The sequence below is a fragment of the Notechis scutatus genome, chromosome 9 (genome assembly GCF_049901735.1).
Source record: "Notechis scutatus isolate UNSWTSFEM ecotype Mainland chromosome 9, rNotScu1.2, whole genome shotgun sequence".
Lineage (NCBI taxonomy): Eukaryota > Metazoa > Chordata > Lepidosauria > Squamata > Elapidae > Notechis > Notechis scutatus.
Genome location: NC_142017.1, coordinates 12,292 through 33,971, shown reverse-complemented (window position 1 = coordinate 33,971; position 21,680 = coordinate 12,292). Strand labels below are relative to the sequence as shown.

The window sequence follows — 21,680 nt, the reverse complement described above, 5'->3', positions numbered from 1 at the left end:
GAGTGTTTATATTCTGTTGATCCACAATTTTTGGTGAAAATTTGAGGCTACACACATCCCCATCCTGAAAACAGGACAACATTCTGAATTTGCAAAGAAGGCATATACAGTTTTTCTTGCTGCCCTCTGGACTTGGAAGCTTAATAATACTATAATAACTCTCACCTCCACACCCCTTCAATATTTACTCCCTGGATTGTTCTTTCTCCATGTTGGTTTTAAGAATATAATTTTTGACAGAGCCTTAATGAATTGTGATCACCGTTACCAGCCTGTACTATCATATTGCCACTGTGATAGTAATGTGGGATTGTAATAGGGGATGTTCACTTATCAAGAGGCTGCAAATTTCAGAGTTGTGATAATTGTAAAGACTAACAACATGAAACAAGTTCTCTCAAACCTCCAAACTCAAAAGCGGTCCCAATCTCAAACTGATATGCAGCAGGATACTAATGAACAGATAGTGACAGATTTGAGGAAGATCAAACAAAAATTGGAGTGTATATTGTATCCATGTACAGCAGGACTATTGACATCCAAAGTACCTTAGAAATATTCCTTATTTACAAGAACTTCTAGTAGTATTGGTGGAAAATCAAGTTATATTACCATTGTTGTAATTATCAAGTCAGAAGGCTACAAGATTTGATGGAATATATTTGGAAATATAGCAAGCAACAGAAGAATCAGTAAAGTCTGTAGAACCAAACCATATTAGCAAATCTGGAGCTCACAGATTGTTAGAGGTTGGTTGACGTATCAGTATTAAAGAAGACTTAAGTAATTGTGCAAACCCTCATATAGTTCCTTAACGCTTAGAATGAGTTCAGTTTAGAGTCCTGCATGAAAAAAGAAAGTCCAGATGTTAAGCTGACCCTAGGAAAAAAACGGGAACAGACATTGTTGCTGATGCACACAGTATAATTGAGAAAGTCTGAAAATAACCAAAAATAGTCAATATGTTTCAATGACTATGGAAAGGTGTGCAATTGTGTCAACTAAGTCAAGCTGTGGAATGTCCTTAGGAAGAATTCCAAAACAATATTTGTCTTCATGTGAAACGCACAGGGTAGGAAATGACAATCCAGATTGTGAAACAGACTGGTTTCAGTTTGGGTTAAGGACAAGGACAGAGACAACAAAGATGATGACCCTGATTCCAAATTTCCTCCCAGCCCGAGAGTGCTACGCTTCCAAGAAAGATCTGCATGACCTGCAGCAAGGGCAATCCACTCAGCACAGGCTTCATTTAAAAAGCATCATTGCCAGCCTTTCTCTGAGAAAACTCCTTGGAACCTGCAACAGTTGATGATCTGCCTTTGGATTTTTTGGAATGTGAACTGTGACTTGATGCACCTTTTCCTTTGGGCTTGGACTAAGTGCACTAAAGTTAGTAAATAGAATTTGGAACTGTGGTTGTGTGCATACAGAACCAGTTAGCCCTGCTTCTGAGTTAAGACAGGGTAAAACTTACACATGTGTAACTTGAGGTAGAATATATATTGAAAAGATGAGATTACAATTTAATTACAAATACCAATTTAAGGGCAACAAGGATAGCAAGCAGCTTTAGAGTGCTTTAGACAATGAACACTGAATAGTTTCAGCTTTGACTGGCCTATCAACTAAAGGAATGGGCAGTTAGGATATATAGCAGACTAGTACTTGGTAGGGTAAAATGAAGTCATTGGTACATACGCACAAATGAAACCAGTTGCCTCAAGTAGAGGGGAAGAGTTTCAGGCAGAGATACTATATTTAAGATAAAATGATCGACTATTCAGCTGAATAAACAATTTAAGGTTCATCTCCTACAGGAGTAAAAATAATTTTGCAACCTCCCTAGGGTGTCCCTGAATGATTTTATATTGTCTGAAAAATGTCTTTTGTATGCTTAATCTTAAAATGCTATTTTATTTTTTTAAAAAAAACAAATACAAAGCAATATTGCAAAATTTTTGTGACAGTAACTTTAATTGTTGCTTCTTAAGCAAAATTCAATAAAAGCAACACGCTAACCAAGATAAACATATCAGCATCCTTAGGGTAATACAGAAACTGCCATTTCTATGAAACTGTAATTATGCTAATATTTAATTTCAAAATCCCTCTCCCATCTACGGTTGCATCCGTATTTGAATAATGTCATTAAATATGTCCCAGCGGAAAGGATGCAATAAAATTTACAGCTATGGTTATACGTGTAATGGAAAAATAAAATTTTATAAATTACTAAGCTAACCAACAAAAATCTATATCTTAAATCAACCCAGTGACAAATGAAAAATGCCCCTCAGGGTCATGATGAAGAACAAGAGGCTATTTACAAAGCAGCAGGGATGGAGATGAAATCAGAAACCAAAGGTGTTTTCTCCACTGTAAGCCACGTACAAGAAGCCATCCTCATCTTTCTCCTTCTCATAAAGCTGTCCCATGGTTAAACTGTAAGAAAAAAAAACAAAGCAGCAAGAAAACCATCACATACTAACAAAAGGGGAATGTGCAAATCAAAAAGCAGGGAGGGTGGATGAGAGTGAGGAATGAGTAACCCTGTCAACTAAGCTTTGCTGCCTGTTGAGCTTTAAATGTATGAATTTGGATACCTTGTTAAATACATTAAAGAGACTTAAGCTTTTTTCCACTTGACTGTCTCTGCCTAGAGAAACCATAGAGAGCAGAAATTTGAGATGGTTAGCTTTTTTGTATTTTGGTGCAAAGTGAAAAAAATTGGGAAGCAACAGAAAACAAGGTCCTGTATAGTGGATTAAATAGTGCAGTAGACTGAAAATGGAAACTTGATAACAGTTTCCTTAAATTAACCCCTACCCTGATCAGATTTTCATGTACAAGGATTGGCAAGTGGTGCATATCCTACCCTGATATCTTGGCTCCCACAATCTTATGCCACTAACTATATTGGCTAGAACTAATAGTTGAGTTCCCATTGTAAGCACTTTGCACAGGGACAGGGACATCAAAACCAAACATTTTAATTATTGTGAAATGTTAATAGAATTTAACCTGAACATCATCTAGGAAATGTAAGCTCTAGCTAATTGAGAGAAGAAACCTTTTCTACTTTAGGAAGTGGCTTCATCTACTATCCAAGATTTTATGGGAGGACTCCACAATTTCCAGAAATTAAAAGCCAACTTTTGTCCTATTACTACACACAACCCACCCACCAACCCCTCACCTAGACTGGGGGACAGTCTTGTCTACAAAGAGAAATATGGCCTTCTCGGAGGGCAACTGGATCCGCTTCCTGATGATCCACATAAACTGAGCCACGGTTATGTCCGAGGGAACCAGGTACTTCCTCTTGTCGATGTCCACGATCTGAGATCCCGAGACCTTTTCCACGATCACCTGCATCGAGACGGAGGAAATTTATCTCGGCCAGCACCCCTCCCCCCACCCGGCCTTCTTTCAGCCCCGCCACTGAAGCGCCGGGAAGGGGAGACGAGCAGCGGCTCCGGTCGCGTGTTTGCCCGAAAGAAACACGGGCGCGTCAGTTTTTCTAGGGACGATCCACCGGGGGGAAAGGGTCCTGGCGCCTCCCGTTCCCTGGGAAAGAAGGGCCTGCCAGTCTTCGCGGAGCCCTCCGCCCCCATGGCGGGCCGCTGCCGGGAGGCTCGGGGCGGAGCCTGCGGAAAATAACAAGGCCGCCGACGTCCGGCCTGGGCACCCCGGGGCCCCCTCGGGCGGCCTCTGCCCTCGAGCGAAGCCCGCTTGCCGTTCCGCCGACTCACCGGGACGCGGTCGGGGTACTTGGCCCGGATCTTGGCGGACTCCACGCACCGATGCTCTGCGGAGAAGACGAGGAGAACCGCGTCAGGCGGCCGAGCCCGGCCCCGCCCCGCCCCTCCGCCCGGCGCGGCCCGCTTACCCAGCGCGTGGTCCTCCTTGAACATCCACTTCATGGTCGGGCGAGGCGGGCGGCGAGTGGGCGAATTGGGCCTGTTGTCCTCAGCAGCTCCTCGGCAGCCGCAGCAGCCCCTCTGCGCACGGGGGGTGGGACTTCCGCCGACGCTCACGCGGATGCCCCCTCCGCCGCGGCGATTGGCTGGCAGGGCGGCGCGTCCGTCGCCGTGGAGACGCGCAGCGGCGGCATGGCCTGGCTGGAGGTGGCGGCGGGCGGCGACGGGTGGCGTGGGCGAGTCCGGCTGTGCTCCCTGGCGGCGCTGGGGCTACTGCTGCTGGGGGCACTCACCTACGTGCCGCCCCTGTTGGTGGCCTACCGGAGCCACGGTGGGTTCGGCGGAGGGGGCGCCCCGGGCAGAACTGTCGCTCGCCCGCCCGCCCGGTCTCACTCGCTCTCTGTCTCCGCGCAGGCTTCTGGCTCTCGCGGAGCAGCTACGCCGAGCAGCCCAGCGTCCGCTTCCGGCACGAAGTGCTCCTGGCCGCGCTGACGGAGAGCGGCGGCGGGCCGGTGGGCTGGAGTTCCTTCGCCGCCTTCAACCGCCTGCTGGGCACCCGGCTGCGCGTCCCGCTCGTCTCGGTACGGCGGGGGTGGGGGCGGGGGGCGAGTCCCCCTCCGGAAAGCCCCGGGGCCGGAGTCCGCGTGGTTGCCCGTCCGCCGTCCGTGGAGTGGGGGGGCAGCCGTAGACGGAGGTCTTCCAAATGTTTCTTCTGTGTTCCAGGCTCGGGAGGAAGACTCTAACCAAGATGGAGTAACGGACCTGCTCCGTTTCCAGCTGGAGCTTCCACTGCTCCCCTCGGAACGAGTGGTGGGGATTCAGCTCCTGCTGACTTTCTCCTACGAGTTACATGTGAGTGTCCTCAAGCGGCAGCAGGGAGGGTCTCCCCAGCAGCCCTTTAGGTGTGAGGACGATCGGGCCTTTCCCTGGTCTTCGTTTGAAGCAGAACAGCGTTTCTGTGCAGTTAGGCAGACTGAAGGCCTTTAGCTTCAGCGGAAAGTGAGATGAGCAGAAAAACTGCTTTGCTGAAAAGGAACCTGTTGCATAACTATCAAGTGATAGAAACATGTACTGATGAACAGTATTGTTGATTATCAGAGGCTCTGGATAGCTAATTATCATTTCTCTCCTCCAAAACGGAGTGATAAAGCAGAGCCAGTTTGGTCTGGTGAAGGCTAGAAGCCAGGAGACCCTGACTTCTAGTCCTGCCATAGGCACAAAAGCTGGCTGAGTGACTTTGGATCCGCCACTGTCTCAGCCCAACTTACCTAATAGGGTATTTGTTATGGAGAAAATAGGAGGAGGAAGGAGTATTGTGTGTGTTGGCTGCCTGGAGTTATTTATAAAAATAATAAAGGTGGGATATAAATAAATAATGTAGAGTGCAGGTCTGGAGAGAATCTGAGCAGGGAACTTAATAGTTACAGTACTCAGGATACTCAGTTTGAGAAAAGACTAGATAAACAAAACAATGCATAATCTAGGAAAAATTAACATGGGAGCATTTTTAGCAGAATACTGAAACGCTTTCATGTAATAAAATTGAATAGTGGGAAAATCAGAATGGATAAATGGAACTCTATTGATTGGTGCCAATTGGGGTGGTTTAAAAGGCAATCGTATTTACAGAGGACAGTGCTTCCTATATATAATGCAGCAGGGGATGTGGTTTATACAGTATATCTAAATGCTTTTTTCTGAGGAAATGTGCAGCTCTGTTCATGTCCTATATGGAGTTTGTCTTGTGATTGGTATTGAAATAGAAATGTTGTGGATTGTACATCTTTTAAAATGTCCTTGTACCATAAATTTAAAAATTGCAACCACTTCTATTTTTTCAGATTCTTTAAATCTTTGGGAATTCTATATATAGCTGCTTGGTCTAACTAAGAGACTGTATATTTCTCAGTAGTTCTGATCGTATTTTTTGTGATGTGATGCTAAGATTGTGGCATAACAACTCCCTCCCCATCTTTCTGTTTTATTTGCTGCTCTCATTTCAGAGAATGTCCACCTTTGTGATGCAGAGCATGGCTTTTTTACAGTCTTTTTCCCCTGTGCCAGGATCACAGGTGTTTGTAAACGGAGATCTCAAACTTCATCAGAGGCAGCCCCTTCACCATGCTGGGCTGGATAGCAGATATAATGTGAGTGTTGTCCCTCTTATCTCACTTTTTTCAGCTGGTTCTGTTGTCCTTTAACTATTTTTTTCTTCTGCAACTGCTCTGGCTGAAATTATGTTTGAATTTCTGAACTGAGAGATTTTTTTTCAGAATATTTATCAATAATAACTGTTGTTTAGTTTAGTGATCACAATTGGGACTGGCAACTTGGTTGTTAAACGAAGAAGTAGCTAAGTAAAATTGAGATTATGATTACAATTTACTTCAGCCTTACTTTTTTAAAATGTTAATTTTAAAGATAAAAAACTGAAGGAGAAAAAGTATTGTTAGATGCAAAATTAAAAAGAAAGCAAAGCCATAAAAACATATAATCTCCCTCCTTAAAAAGAATGTTATTTGGATGCATATATCTTGCTCAAAAAAATAAAGGGAACACAAAAATAAGACATCCTAGATCTGAATGAATGAAATATTCTTATTAAATACTTTGTTCATTACATAGTTGAATGTGCTGACAACAAACTCACACAAAAATTATGAATGGAAATCAAATTTAGCAACCCATGGAGGTCTGGATTTGGAGTTACACTCAAAATTAAAGTGAATGGCATGGTCTACAGGGGAGAAAAGGGCCTTGATCCTCTTCATGGGCTGCAGCTGTGAGAACTGTTTAAAAGGACGGACATGCGTATGGGCCAGTGCTGGAAACAAAGGATGAACATATCTCTGTCTGTTCCTATCTGAGTTTGGCGTCCTTCCCAGTGTGTTCTGATCTCTGTGGACATCTTCAAGCCCTTATCTTGCCTGGTTCCCTTAATTGCTAGTGTGGTTTATGTTGTTTTTGCTATTTATAATTTATAGGCATTTCTAGTTTTAAATGGCATTTCTTCTTTTTTTGTCTCCAGTAAAGGATATTTGGAGCTGTGAAGCCAAGTTGAAGGAATAAAAGGGGCTTCACCTGTTTTTGTGGCTTTTTTGTATTTTGTATCCCACCCTGTGTAATCACAGAAAGGCTTTTTGTTTATATGAAACCAAGTCTTTTTACCCAGTAGAGTATTACAAGAATACAAGTTAATCCAACATTAAAAACCTGTATGGTATCATATCACTTGTTATATGCCTAAAAATATTCATCATGTGTTCTGATGCAAGTTAACAATTAGTAAGATCCTGTGTCCAATGCAAAATTCTCTCACTATGACAGGTATCTGTGATCAATAGTACAAGTCCTTTTGCCCAAGATTATGATTTTGTGAACATTGTTGAAACATATCAGAAGAGGAATGGTGAGTTTTCACAGAAGTTCTAAGTTTTTGTACGCAAAATGTTTCTGGTCTTTCTCAGATCATTTGCCTTAATATTAATTACAATTATTTCCTTTACAGTTACAACAGTTTTGTCTGGTCCCAGTCCCATTTGGGTGACTGGAAGATCACCAGATCAACCATTTGTGATCCAGGCCTTCATCCATTATCCGATGGAATTGATTGTATATCCTTTGGCTACCAGTTGGTAATATGGTTTTGGTTCTTTGAATGATGGTTTATGGCACTTGGCCTCAACCACTAATACAACTATGGCTGTTGTATCAAGATTTGTAGCTTACCTAATATTAGGTAGCTATGTAAGAAAAATGCCATGAAACTCAAACAGGATGTATCTATAGAGAATATTTCTAGTATTTAAAAAGAAAGCTTAAAAGTTTTATGGTACATTTTATATTGATCTGGGGGAAAGGAGATCTTGGGGATTCTCATTTCTTGACTGTCCCTGGCCACTCTTGGGAAGAGGTGGGATGCTTCCCAGTTCACATTACTAGCCAAAAGAATCGGAAGTACACATCCTTGCCTTTGCATGAAGATGCTTCAGATTCCAAATACTCCTTGACTTTTTAGTACATATCAGCCAGGCTTCTGGGAGATGGTGAAATTTGCCTGGATGCAGTACATTAGCATCCTCCTGATTTTTTTGTGGATTTTTGAAAGGATAAAAATCTTCCTTCTTCGAAATCAAGTGCTGAACATGGTGCAGATGTCTCCACTTCCCCCACTGTTGTCCTATAAAGAGCACAAATCCTGACCAAGCCTGCACAGGAGAAAGAACTTTGCTCTCGGTGGCTTCCACTGCTTTGCATTTGGCAGATGAGGCTTTCCACAGGTTGGGTGTATATATTATTTTGCAAAGTTTATCGGTGGGTCCTCAGTATAGATTTTCTTTGCTATCCTATTTTTATAAATCTCATTGTTATGATTATCAGATGGCATATCAACCAGAATCCATAGTGACAAGATAAACAATTTAATGAAAGTTATACAAATGAGTTTTGGTACATAACTGAATCCCAATCTTGATGGCAAAGTCCTCTAAAAGGAATTAACTACAGAAACAAAAAGAGTTCTCAATTCTCTGAAAAGGCAGATTTTCTCTGCAAGAATACCGAAATAAAGAACACCTTTGTTCTTTTTCCTTTCTGTTTGCAATATCCCAAGGAGAAAATCAAGGGAATAAGAGCCATCATCAGCCAGGAGCTGATATTGTCCCAGAAAGTTTGGGTTCTTTCACCTGGAAAGCAAGTCCAATGAACCATGCCAGATAGATGGATAGGGAAAAAAACTTACAGGCAAATAAAAGGGTTACTCTGAAGCAAGTTCCATTTGCACCCTTGCTTGGAACAGACCTTTTATATACAATTTTGAAAGGCATTCATTGTCATGGAAACACATAACATCATTGACCAGTCATTAAGAGCAGTATCACGCGTAGTTATATTAGGTGGGCATAGTAACTCAGTTTAACTAAAGGTTACAAGGTATGTTAAAGGGTAGGTTGAAACCTTTGTCTTATCGATCTTTTCAGTAACAACATTCCTAAGTAATTTGGTACCACGGTCTCATCCAGCATGCTAGGGAGCCAAGGATTCCCGAATAGAGGAAGACAGACTGTTTTTAACTCAAGAGCATTGTTATTTCTGCCTGTAAAAAATGTTCAGCGCTGCTGTGGGTAGATGCATAACGATTATCTTTTAGAACTGAGTGCAACAAAATTTTATTTTAATGTATGCTGCTTAGTGTACATTTAAAGTGACAAAAGTTTTTATTCTCTATTATATTAAAACATTTCAACTCGTTGCAAGTTGAGACCAGGCCAGAACCATTCCATCCTTATCCCTTTGTGCTAAGCAATAAACAGCACTTTAATATGTGACTGTTTATTAAGATATAAAGGTAATTGGATTAAGGCTAAATAAATTGGGTCACGAGCCATTTTTTGCCAAACTTCCTCATCCTTTGCAAACATGGGCAATAAAGAAGAAAGCAGAACTTCTCCCACAGAACTTTGGGTGTCGCCTGGTGAAGCTGCTTTTGTCGATTTAAGAATTGGGGTAGGGGAAGCTTCCTTTTCTTCAATGGCTGTGAGGTAAACGCAGCTTCTCATCACGGAGAGGTTCTGCCAGGCCCCTTTAACTCCTGCACCGAGAGGTTCGCTGCTGCGGGACGGCCGGCTGCGGTGGGGCTGGAGGGAGGGAGCGAGCGAGCCTGTTTATTGGGCACTGCAGTCGGCCCCCCTCTCCAGTCCAGGTGGGAAGAAGCGCCCCCCCCCCGTCTCCACCCTCCTTAGGGCCAGTGCCTGATTGGCGCCTCCCCCGCTGACGCCCCCCGCCCAAGCCCCCTCCTCCCAGCAGCCGTAGGGGAAAGGCCACGTCTGAATGCCGCTCATTCTATGCGGAGCCGGCGCTGCAGCCTCATCTTCCTGCCACCTCCGGACCAGCCGCGACCTCGTTAGTCGCCCACCGGCAGATACCGAGGTTAGGGCCGGGATGGGCTGGTGCCGGGGGTGTAGCGGCTGGAAAAGTCGTGGCGCGCCTTCTTCCTCCGACCGGGACGCGGAGCTTCCTCCCCGCGGGTGTCTATCCCATCAGCTAGGTTAGCAGAGGCGCTGGCGGACAGTCGCGCGTGCAGGACCGGGCGCCTTGCACGGCTGCCGAGCGTCTGAGGATGGACCGGGAAGAGCGTCCGCATCAGGGCCTCGGCGCCGGCCGGCACAATTCTCAACAGCTGCGCTATTGCAAGCGTGGAATCTCCCTCCGCTCCGCGATTTTAGGCTAAATTTCAGGGCTGGGCGGGGCCGACTTCTGAATCCCAAACCTTCTAGTGGGAACGGCTGCAGCTAAAACGAGCCCCCTCCCTTCAAAAACAGTCGTGGAGAGATTTTTGCGCAGGAACAATGTGAAGATTTTTTCCCCAATAGCAGTTAGGCTTCTGTACCGCTTCATAGTGCTTTCCAGCCCTCTCTGAGCACTTTACAGAGCCAGCCTCTTGTCCCCAACAATCTGGGTCCAGGTTTTAGCTCGGAAGGATGGAAGGCTGAGTCAACCTTGAGCAGGTCAGCATGGAAGGAATCAAACTCCTGGCAATGTGAGCAGAGTTAGCCTGCAATACTGCATTCTAACCACTGCACCGCCATGCGTTTGAAAATCTTGTACCCCAAAAAATATTCTTGTCAAAATCTTCTTGTACCCAAAGAGCAATTATTTCCCTTTTGTATTTTACAAAAACATAAACTGCAAACTCTTAAGTGTGTTCACTCCCATAATATTAGAGAGAGGCTGAATTATGTCCATATCAATTTTAAGGCTGTGTAAAGGAAATGATACTTGCATTGTTGCTAGAGTAAATAATCCATAGAAATTGGAATAGCAGAATTATTATATAGCTTGTTTATTAACACCCCATACACATTTCTTTTAGCTTGTCTCATCATTGTGGATCCTTGACACAGTAATCTGGGATTCTCCATACAATTCATTTATCCACCCCCAATCTGTAATTTGCAAAACTGCTAAAGCATAATTCCATCAAACTGATGCTATAAAAAGTGGCGATCCCCTTCTCGCCATCATTCCAGTCATACTCAGCTTCACCCAGGATGCTGAGGCTCCGCCTTTCCAATGCCACAATTGCAATTATCTTGGCAATCCAGACAGGATTTCTAGTCTTTCTATATACTCAGCAAGGTGGCTTCCTTCCTCAGTCTATGGAAAAACCTGCTCAGGTGCACATCCTCATCCTTTCGTCTTGGAGGTCAGGCTCTTCCTTTGTGGGGCAACTCTTCAGTCAGCATCCCAATGTCTTCTATCTAATGGAGCCAGCCTGGCACGTGTGGGCAACCATGTACCAAAACAGTGCCAAAGTCTTGCACATGGCAGTGCGGGATCTCATCAGGTCCGTCTTCAAGTGTGACATGTCAGTGTTTGATGCCTACATGCCCTGGAAGAGAAACAGAAATTTGTCTGATCTGTTCCAGTGGGCTGTGAGCCGGGCATTATGTACAACACCTGCTTGTGAATTCTTCCAACGGACTGATATTACTGGGGAAAGTGCTTGCAAAACTCTCTGCGGCAAGTATCCTTTCAGTAAAGCGGAAGAGGCCTGCACGACCTATAGCCACATTGTCCTAAAGGAAGTCCGTTTCTTTGACCTCAGAGTCCTCTATCCACTCCTCGCTGACCCCTCGCTGAACCTCAAAATCATCCATCTAGTCCGTGACCCCAGGGCTGTCCTGAAATCTCGGGAACAATCTGTCAAAGCCCTCGCCCATGACAATGGAATAATTCTGGGTATAAACAGCAGCAGAGCGGATGGCGGTGGATTTAAAGTCCTGCAGGAGATTTGTAGAAGCCACGTTCAGATCTACGAAACAGCTAGTCAGAAGCCTCCATTATTTTTAAAAGATCGTTATTTATTGATCCGATTTGAAGACATCGTGCGGGATCCTTTAATGGAAATTACTGCAATGTATACATTTACAGGTCTTCTATTGACCCCAAAACTTGAAAATTGGATCTATAATATTACACACGGACAAGGACCGAGTAAGAAGAAAGAAGCTTTCCAGATTACTTCTCGAGATGCAATCAATGTTTCTCAGGCATGGAGAAATGTTCTTTCATTTCAGAAAGTCCAAAAAGTGCAAGAAGTTTGTAGAGGTGCTTTAAATATACTCGGTTATCAATTTTTAAATTCTGAGAAAGAGCAGAAAGATTTGTCTTTAGATCTAATATTACCTCATCGGAGAACCCAATTTCGCTGGGCATTGTTTCGTGAAAACTAGATCAAATAACTTGAAAAGATTTGTTGGTTTCAGTACATCCGAGTTCTCTTAGAACTTCATCTTATCAAACCAAGGAATTGTATGTTTTTTGCGTTTGCCTAACTTCCAGACTAGCCTCATAAAATAACAAGAAATTACTTTTCATCTGCGCACAGTTATAATTTTGATATGCTATCAAACACCACCTTGCTTTTTGTTTTCTTCCTAAGAAGAAAAAATGTGATTTTTTTTGCTATATAGTTTGAAATCAATATTCGCGAATCAATATTATCGGGCATATTTTTATCATATTGACAGTAGCAGTATCCTACACCAAGCAGATGAATATTGCATATGTGTGCAGTTTATTTATGTTATATGCTAGCATAACAAATGGGGCCGACACCACAGATCATTTGCGAAAAATGTGCATGTTTAGTTTCTCACATTATCTATGCAGATACCCTAGTAATCTCTCTCTACTACCTCTGTCTGCACTAGGCTTTGGGATGCACTAGGAGCTGGGAATAAAAAATAATTTAGATTGGAGGAGGAAGAGGGGGGGGAGGGGAGGAGTGGCAAATATGGGGTTGGCAGATGGGAAAGTCTTAAAAAGAACCCAGGAGGTTCATGGGAAGAGAAGGGGATTGGAAGCAGAGATGACAGTTGGCAGCTAAAATGATCAACATACACTTAATTCTAACATCCGTTGAAGATTGATTTTAATTTAGAGAAAAGGGAGCCGATCATGCTTTGAACAGAGGGGGTTCTGTTTCTGCTGAAGGCTTGTTACTTCTTAAAAGATCATAAGTAACTGAAAAAATTATAATATTAAATTTAAATCTCACTAAACATTAAATGTAATCATAACTCAGTTAATGTCAATCAAAATCACATTAACTTCTGTTTGTTCCATCATCAAGGCAGCTTTAATTCGTATAAATAGAATGGAGAATTCTAAGCTAAGGGATCACCGCAATTCGCATCAATCTTAAATGTTGGAATAAATTACAAATGAAAAGTTTGGCAGAAGCAAAGTTTTAGCACCTGGGTAAATGCTGGAGAACAGGGGAAGAAGAGCCTTTCTCTGAAGACCACCTTTCCCACTTTGGGACACAGCAGGAGAGAAAACCGCCGTCATCTCTCTACTAAAAAGCCTGGCTCCTGGCAACAGCTGATTTTCCAAAGGGCCTGTCTCGCTGGGCAGGTTCACAACCAGGCAGGGGGATGGAGGTGCATTTGCCGAATAGTCACCAAGGTAACCAATACATTAATCAGACTTTCTGTTGATTAAACTTCACAGGTAATCTGTATATCGTATCATTTGACCACTTACTTATTGATGCATCACACATATACAACGTACGTATCATTTGTTTCTTTACACTATAACAACTCGATCTGAACTGTTAGCTTTGCCTGAATTTCTCGGCGATTTGTATTTTCAGGAAACCAAGAAGCCCCTTTGCACGTTTTCTCTCTCAAATTTGGAGGATAGGTCTTTAGCTCCATGCCCATTCAGGGGGCCTGGTTTTTGAGACAAGGCTTGGTTTCCATTAATCGGGATGTCCCTTTTTCAGTAGCACATTTTAAGGAGCTGATACTTATCTGATTTGCTTTCTGGTTTTAAATTTAACTCATGTAGAGACTGAGTCCTCGCTCAGTCCCATTTGCCACAGTGTTTAATTACAGAAAGAGTACGTATCGGAGGGGAGCCCACAAATAAAAGATACGCACTGATATTTATAGATTTCAGAAAAGAGAAATAAGGCCCACATACTAAAATTACTTCTTTTGTAATACCTTCAAAAAGTCCGTTTCCATGTCCAATATACAGGTAGTTCTCAACTTATGGCAATTGAGCCCCAAATTTTTCTCAGTAGGTGAGACTCAAAAGGGGATGCACGAACCTGGCATAAGCACACGCCAGTAACCAAGCTTCCCAATTTTGATCACGGGAATGCCGTAAGTCTGTGAAAAAGTCACTTTCTTCAGTGCCATTGTAACTAAACATTCACCAAATGTACTGTAATATTGAACAACCTGTTAAAGGGTAGCAATTCAGTTTCCAAGGGAGGAACAATGTTTTATTGTTTAGGAAAAACCAAAACAGGGAGGACAACCCAGTGACAATAGCTCACTCCCCCTCCCACCCACCCGCATTTCACTCAGGATCATGGAGGCCGAAAAGCGAGGTCTGCAGTGCAGAGTGCCAGGAAAAAAGCCCTGCCACTCTATGCTGCTCTTAAGGAGACGATCCAGTGCCTTTGACAACGACCTTCCCAGTATGACCTCGACTATGTATCAGAATGGTCAAACAAATGGCAACTTCAAATCTCAACAAATAAATGCTCTGTCTTACATATTGGCAAAAAAAATCAGAAAATAAAATACAATCTGAATAGTCAAGACCTTGTTGATGATCCAAACTCTGTCAAGGACCTTGGAGTACTCATCTCTAATGATCTAAGTGCTAGAGCCCACTGTAACTACATAAACAAAAAGGCATTAAGAGTTGTTAACCTAATCTTATGCAGCTTTTTCTCTGGAAATATCACACTACTAACTAGAGCATACAAAACGTTTGCTAGACCAATACTTGCATACAGCTCATCAGTCTGGAACCCACATAACATATCAGATATTAACACAGTTGAGAAAGTCCAGAAATATTTCACAAGAAGAGTTCTCCACTCCTCTGCTCGTTGCAGAATACCTTATGCCAGGGGTCCCCAACCACCGGTCCACGGACCGGTACCGGTCCGCGGAACAACTCCTACCGGGCCGCTGGCTTGCTGGGCGCCGCCATCTTTTTGATGAAAAAGTGCTTCCGTGAGCTTTTCCGGGTAGAAAGCTCACCGGAAGCACGCTTTCATCAAAAAGATGGCGGCAGCGCTTCGTGAGCTTTTCGGGTGAAAGCTCACTGGAAGCACGTTCATCAAAAAGACCGCGGTGCCAGCACTTCGGTGAGCTTTTCCGGGTAGAAAGCCATTTCTCCCGAAAGCTCACCGAAGCGCTGGCGCCACGATCTTTTTGATGAAAACGTGCTTCCAGTGAGGTCACCGGAAGCACTTTTTCATAAAAAAAAGATGGCGGCACCCAGCTGATGCCGCTACCGGGCCGCAGCGCCCAGCTGATGCTGGTACCGGGCCGCGGCGTAAAAAAGGTTGGGGATCACTGCCTTATGCCACCAGACTCGAAATTCTAGACCTAGAAAAGCTAGTAACTACGCCGCCTTCAGTCCGATCTAAGTATAGTATATAAAATCATACATTGCAATGTCCTACCTGTCAATGAATACTTCAGCTTCAACCATAACAACACAAGAGCAAACAATAGATACAAACTCAAGATTAACCGCACCAAACTGGATTGCAGGAAATACGACTTCAGCGAGAGAGTGGTCAATGTCTGGAATCCTACCTGACTCTGTGGTTTCTTCCCCAAACCCCCAAAACTTTAACCTTAGACTGTCTACTATGGACCTCACCCCTTTCCTAAGAGGTCTGTAGGGGGCGTGCATAAGCGCACCAACGTGCCTACCGTCCCTGTCCTATTGTTTCTTTTATTTTTCTTATATGTATCGATGTATTCATAACTATGTTTTTACTTATACCTATTATCTTGTAAGCAATTGACAAACCAAATAAAATAAATAAAATAATATGGCCGACTTCCTGTCCGTTTTCCTTGGCCGTCCTCTAGTGCCTTTGGAAAAATAACCTTCCCATCATGGCCGACTTCCTGTCCCTTCTTCTAAGTCGTCACCCCCAACTTCCTTTCGCAGCGACCTCCTCGGCACGGTGCACTTCCTGTCCGTTGTCTGTGGCGTCCCTCAGTGCCTTTGAAAAATGACCTTCCCATCATGGCCAACTTCCCGTCCCTTCTTCTAAGTCGTCCCCCAACTTCCTTTCGCGCGGACATTTTCGGCACGTTGAGCTTCTTGTCCGTTCACCGTGGCTGTCCCCCCGATGCCTGAGGAGAACGACCTTTCTGTGGCGGGCGACTTCCCGCCCATTCTTTTTAGTCTTCCCTCCCAGTTCCTCGCGCAGCGACTTTTTCGTCACTCGGGGATTTGAAGTTTATTATTCCGAATCATTAGTAATTGAAACGCCTCATGGTGAAGGTTAATACGGTATTACGAAAGCTGGAACCCTCTCGTGAAGGGACAGAAAAGCAGGCACCGCAGTCTCATTTTTAAAAAATAACTTTTGGGGGGGCTTTTTTGAAACTGTTTTTTCACGGCCGCCTTTCTGAGGGAAACAGGAAACAGTGCCGTCCTGTGGTGCAGGAAGGAATAACAGGGAGAAGGGGGGGGACCCTTTTAATAGAGTTTTTTTAGGCTATTATCCCGTATGTTTATTATCAATATGTTATTAATAGGACAACACGAGACCGAAGGCCGCAATAGATGAACAGAAAAAGATGTCCCAGAAAAAGATGGGGTGGTGGGCTTAGAGGGTTGGGGTTGGGGTTGGAGTAAGTTAGGGTAAGGGAGTTTAGGGTGGGGGTTGGGGTTGTCCGTTCACCGCGGCTACCCCCCCACCCCACGATGCCTGAGGAGAACGACCTTTCTGTGACGGCCGACTTCCCGCCCATTCTTTTTAGTCTTCCCGCCCAGTTCCTCGCGCAGCGACTTTTTCGTCACTCTGGTTTTAAAGTTTATTATTCCGAATAATTATTAATTGAAACGCCTCATTATTAACATTAATACGGTATTACGAAAGCTCAAACGCTCTCGTTAAGGGACAGAAAAGCAGGTACCGTAGTCACATTTTTTTAAAAGAACTTTTTGGAGGGCATTTTTGAAGCGGGCTTTTTTTCTCGGCCGCCTTTTTAAGGGAAACAGGAAACAGCGCCGTCTTGTGGTCCTGGAAGGAATAACGGGGAGAACAGGGAAAAGGGGGCTGTTATCCTGTATCTTTATTTATTATTAACACGTTATTAATATCAATAGGACAACACGAGGCCGAAGGCATCAATCGATGAACAGGAAAAGACATCGCACTTCAAAAGACCGAACCTGAAAGTGAGGTAAGAAGGAGAACGATGGCTTCAGCGTTAAGAGGCAGAACGGCTAAGGGGGTTAAGGGTGGGGGGTTTAAGGTGGGGTTTGGGATTTGGGGTTTAGGGTTAAGGTTTTGGGGTTGGGGGCTAAGTTTATCTCCTCAGGGAATTCTTGGATCCGAAAATGAGGGTTTTCAATGTTTTCCACCCCGCCGAACATAAAAATAAAGTTCTTTTCAAAATCTGAGCTCTGCAATAAAAGTTGTGTTTTCTGGCTGAAATGGGTTAGGGTTTGGGGTTTAGGTTAGGGGTTAGGGGTAGGGGGTCAGCCCCTCTTCCGAATCTCTCTGCCTCTCTGCTTATCTCTCTGCCTATCGCTCACCAGCCAGACTAGGAGGAGGGGCCAGCAGAGGAAGGGGGAAAGAGCGGAGAAGGAGGGGGCATTGGGACCGTTCCCCATTCCGATCCCATTGGCTGATGCCCGGCCAGGGGAGCAGGCTGGAACCTCTAGGGCCAGGAGAGCCTCCCCGCCGTGGGTTTCCTTCTATTGTCTCACGGTCGCTCCGCTCAGCGCGGGGAAACTCGCCCGTTTCTAGCGGCGCTTCTCGGGGAGCGACTGGCCGAGCGGTGCGAGCTGGGACCGGCGGGAAGGGTCTCCGCTTTCCCCGGCCTTTGCGCCTGGATTCCCTCCGCGGGATGGGGACTCGGGGCTCTGAGCGCGCTGCTTTGTTCCGCCGCTGCCGGAGAAGCTCGCGGGCCGCGGAGCTGCGCGGAGACCCGGCGGGCGCTTGCGAGCCGCGGCTTCTCACTCGCTTCGGTCCCGCCTACCCTTAGCTCGGGTAAGGGCATTCGGCCGGAGAGCCTCTCCGAAGGCGCCGGGACCGGTTTCCTGGGCGTCCCTGGCAGACTCCGCCTGTCCCGCTCCAGGACCGGCAGGGGCGCTTGGCGAGTCTTCGGCGAAGGGAAATCCTTTCTAACCGTGCCGTTCACATCGCTCGGCTCGGACGGACTCTGCCTGGGGCGGGGGCTTTGAAGAAACCCCGGTCCTCTCTTGGGCCACTTGCCCTCCCACCATTACCCCCCAACTGAAGGATCCCGGGAAGAGGAAGGGAATGGGGAAACGTTTGCCCAGGGTGGAGACTGAGCGAGGGCCAGGCGCTTCCATTGCGCGCCCCCCACCTGCTGGCTTCCTCCCAGAGGCTAATCGGAGGGGTCACAGATCCGCCCGGACCCTCCCCTTGAATGCCCGCAGGGGAGCACCTTCGCATCTGCCCCCAGGACTACACCTGCTGCGGCAGCGAGAAGGAGGAGCGGCTCAGCGAGCAAGGGCAGGCGGACCTCCGGGCGTTGTTGGGGGAGACGGGCGCCTTCTCGATCCGCACGCTGAGCTCTCGCCAGCAGCGCTTTCAGGGTGAGCGAGGGGAAGCCCCACACACACACCTCTGGCCCTCTTTTCCCAGCCGGCTGCTCTCTTTCCTTTTCCCTCTCACTTCCTCACACCGCATCCCCAACAGAACATAGAGACCAAGAGGGCTGGAAGGGATCCTGTCCAGTCTCTTCCCGAGACCCTCCAGAGATGGAGCAGCCCGAGTTTCCCGAGGCCAGCCTTTCCACCCCACTCTTCTCCCTGTCAGAAAGTTCCTCCTTCCTTTCGGGTTGGCTCTCTCTCTTTCCACCCGTTGCTGCTTGTCCTGCCTCCGGGTGCATCGGAGACCCAGGCAACCCGTCGTCCCCTTCTCCTCACATACAAACCGTGACGCCACCTGGGGTCACTTCTCCACCTGACCCCACCCCAGGATTTCAGTCGGCAGCCCTCGCTGCTGGCACTGCCTGTTGGGCAGCCTCTCCCGTAAATGTGGGAAAGGAGACGGCAGCCACCCAGGACTCTCCCGTCATCGCGCTGCTCAAGTTTCCTAAGGCTCCGCTTCATCGTACTCTCCTCGGGGTTTGTTCTCCCACTTCCAGACTTTTTTCAAGAGCTTCTTGCTGGAGCTGAGCGGTCCCTCCAGGCCGTGTTTGCCCGTTCCTATGGGCGCCTGTATGTGCAGCATGCCTGCCTCTTTGTGGAGTTGCACCATCACCTTAAGGGGCCTCAGCCCAGCCTAGATGAGGCCCTGAGTGGCTTCTGGTCTCAGCTTTTGGAGCAAATACTGCCTCTGCTTAACCCCCAGTATAGCTTCCCAGAAGGGTACCTGGAGTGTGGGGGGTGCCAGGTGGAAAGCCTCCATGCCTTTGGAGACAGCCCCCACCAGCTCCGGGTGCAGGTGAGCCCTGCTGCTCCTGCCAGAACAGCACAGAGAGAGAGGAGAAAGAGAGGGAAAAAGAGAGAGAGAGAGAGAGGAGAAGAAGAGAGAGAGAGAGGAGAGGGAGAGAGAGAGAGAGAAAGAGAGAGGAGAGAGGGAAAGAGAGAGAGAGGAGAGAGAGAGGGAAAGAGAGAGAGAGAGGCAAGACAGAGAGAAAGGAGAGAGAGAGGGGGAAAGAAAGAGAGAGAGAGAGAGAGAGAGAGAGAGAGAGAGGGAAAGAGAGAGAGAAAGAAAGAGAGGAGAGAGAGGGGGAAAGAAAGAGGAGAGAGAGGGGGAAAGAGAGAGAGAAAGAGGGAGAGAGGAGAGAGAGAGAGAGGGGGAGAGAGAGAAAGAGAGAGGAAAGAAAAAGAGGAGAGAGGAGGAAGAGAGAGAAAGAGAGGAGAGAGAGAGAGAGGGAAAGAGAGAGAGAAAGAGAGAGAGGAGAGAGAGAGGGAAAGAAAGAGAGAGGGAAAGAAAAAGAGAGAGAGGGAAAGAGAGGAGAGAGAGAGAGGGAAAGAGAGAAAAGAGAGAGAGAGGAGAGAGAGGAAAAGAGAGGAGAGGGGAGAGAGAGGAGAGAGAGAGGGAAAGAAAAAAAGAGGAGAGGGAAAGAGAGAGGAGAGAGAGAGGAAAGAAAGAGAGGAGAGAGAGAGAAAGAAAGGAGAGAGAGAGAGAGAGAGGAAAGAGGAGAGAGAGGGGGAAAGAAAGAAAGGAGAGAGAGGGGAAAGAGAGAGAGAGAGAGAGGGGGGGAGAGAGAGAGAAAGAGAGAGAGGGAAAGAAAAAGAGGAGAGAGAGGAAAGAGAGAGAGAGGAAAGAAAGAGGAGAGAGAGAGGAGAGGGGAGAGAGAGAGAAAGAGAGTAGAGAGAGAGGGAAAGAAAAAGAGAGGAGAGGGAAAGAGAGGAGAGAGAGAGAAAGAAAGAGGAGAGAGAGGGGGAAGAGAGAGAGGAGAGAGAGGAAAGAAAGAAAGAGAGAGAGGAGAGGGAGAGAGAGAGGAGAGAGAGGGAAAAAGAGAGGAGAGAGAGGGAAAGAGAGAGGAGAGGGGGAAAGAAAGAGAGAGAGAAAGAGAGGGGAGACAGGAGAGAGAGGGAAAAAGAGGAGAGAGAGGGAAAGAAAGAGAGAGAGGAGAAAGAGGAAAGACAGAGAGGAGAGAGAGGGAAAGAAAGAAAGAGAGAAGGAGAGAGAGAGGGAAAGAGAGAGAGAAAGAAAGAGAGAGGGGAAAGAGAGAGAGAAAGAGCGAGAGGAGAGAGAGAGAGGGAAAGAAAGAGAGAGAGAGGAGAGAGAGGGAAAGAAAAAGAGGAGAGAGAGGGAAAGAGAGGAGAGAGAGAGAGGAAAGAAAGAGAGAAAGAGAGAGAGGAGAGGAGAGAGAGGGAAAAAGAGAGGAGGGGGAGAGAGAGGGAAAAAGAGAGGAGGGGGGAGAGAGAGAGAAAGAGAGGAGAGAGAGAGGGAAAGAAAAAGAGGAGAGAGAGGGAAAGAGAGGGAGAGGAGAGAGAGGGGAAGAGGAGAGAGAGAGGAGAGAGAGAGAGAAAAGAGAGGAGAGAGAGAGAGAAAGAGAGGAGAGAGGGAAAAGAGAGGAGAGGGAAAGAGAGAGGAGAGAGAGGGGGAAGAAAGAAAGAGAGAGAGAAAGAGAGAGAGGAGAGGGAGAGAGGAGGGAGAGGGAAAAGAGAGAGAGGAGAGAGAGAGGAGAGAGAGGGAAAGAGAGGAGAGAGAGGGAAAGAAAGAAAGAGAAAGAGAGAGGAGAGAGAGGGAAAGAAAGAGAGAGAGGAGAGAGAGAGAGAGAGGAGAGAGAGGAGAGAGGGAAAAGAGAGAGGGAGAGGGAGGGAGAGTCACAAGGGGAAGGAGTTGGGGCACCTTTTTTCCTCGTTGCCCACCTTCTGCCTCGTCACATGGAGTCGCAGTCTATAAGCTAAGCTGTGTGGAGCCCTCCTTCCAGCCGACATCAGAAATTACCCTAGGAGAGGTGAGAGGCGCCCCCTCCCCCCCGTAACAGCCATGCCTTCCCCAGGATTGACTCTCACCCAACCAGGTAACCCTTGATGCTTTCAAAACAATCCCTTGCCAACAAAAGAGAGAGGTGCCTTCATAGGGATCTCTAGGGTGCCTCGATTCCATCACTACCCCCAAAAAACCTCCCTCTTTGGTCCCTGGCTGGTCTTCTAGCCAGGCACTGGGCCAGCTCAATTGTGGCAATTGTCCATTACTGCTATTGCTATTCCCTCAGTAGCAAAAGAGACAAGAAACTTGAAAGGTTGTCCCTGCCC

General features: G+C 46.4%; 3 protein-coding genes and 1 long non-coding RNA gene across 6 annotated transcripts; 3 read left to right on the top strand and 1 right to left on the bottom strand.

Annotated features, from left to right (window-relative positions):
* Positions 1 to 1,958: 1,958 nt before the first annotated feature.
* On the bottom strand, positions 1,959 to 4,091 carry GABARAPL2 (GABA type A receptor associated protein like 2). The gene is made up of 4 exons (XM_026684902.2): positions 3,893 to 4,091; positions 3,756 to 3,811; positions 3,200 to 3,372; positions 1,959 to 2,445 (listed from the first exon to the last, which is right to left on the bottom strand). Exons 1-4 carry the CDS (start codon positions 3,924 to 3,926, stop codon positions 2,355 to 2,357), a joined length of 354 nt encoding a protein of 117 aa, XP_026540687.1. The 5' UTR covers positions 3,927 to 4,091; the 3' UTR covers positions 1,959 to 2,354.
* Positions 4,092 to 12,901, top strand: TMEM231 (transmembrane protein 231). Of its 3 annotated transcripts, none has more exons than XM_087971316.1 (7): positions 4,092 to 4,254; positions 4,338 to 4,504; positions 4,647 to 4,775; positions 5,927 to 6,070; positions 7,251 to 7,332; positions 7,432 to 7,558; positions 10,795 to 12,901. In XM_087971316.1, exons 1-7 carry the CDS (start codon positions 4,116 to 4,118, stop codon positions 10,826 to 10,828), a joined length of 822 nt encoding a protein of 273 aa, XP_087827442.1. In that variant the 5' UTR covers positions 4,092 to 4,115; the 3' UTR covers positions 10,829 to 12,901. The 3 variants fall into 3 exon arrangements, with proteins under 3 accessions (XP_087827442.1, XP_087827443.1, XP_087827441.1); XM_087971317.1 differs by lacking the exon at positions 10,795 to 12,901 and adding an exon at positions 8,903 to 9,035; XM_087971315.1 differs by lacking the exon at positions 10,795 to 12,901 and adding an exon at positions 7,950 to 8,272 and having other exon boundaries at positions 7,432 to 7,542.
* Positions 10,973 to 12,901, top strand: LOC113423442 (carbohydrate sulfotransferase 5-like). The gene has a single exon (XM_026684844.2). The coding sequence runs from the start codon at positions 10,973 to 10,975 to the stop codon at positions 12,155 to 12,157; it is 1,185 nt and encodes a 394-aa protein (XP_026540629.1). The 3' UTR covers positions 12,158 to 12,901.
* A 3,859-nt stretch (positions 12,902 to 16,760) lies between these two features.
* On the top strand, positions 16,761 to 17,138 carry LOC148129786 (uncharacterized). The gene is made up of 2 exons (XR_015750588.1): positions 16,761 to 16,896; positions 17,094 to 17,138. It is a non-coding gene; the product is annotated as an uncharacterized LOC148129786 (long non-coding RNA).
* Positions 17,139 to 21,680: the final 4,542 nt, after the last annotated feature.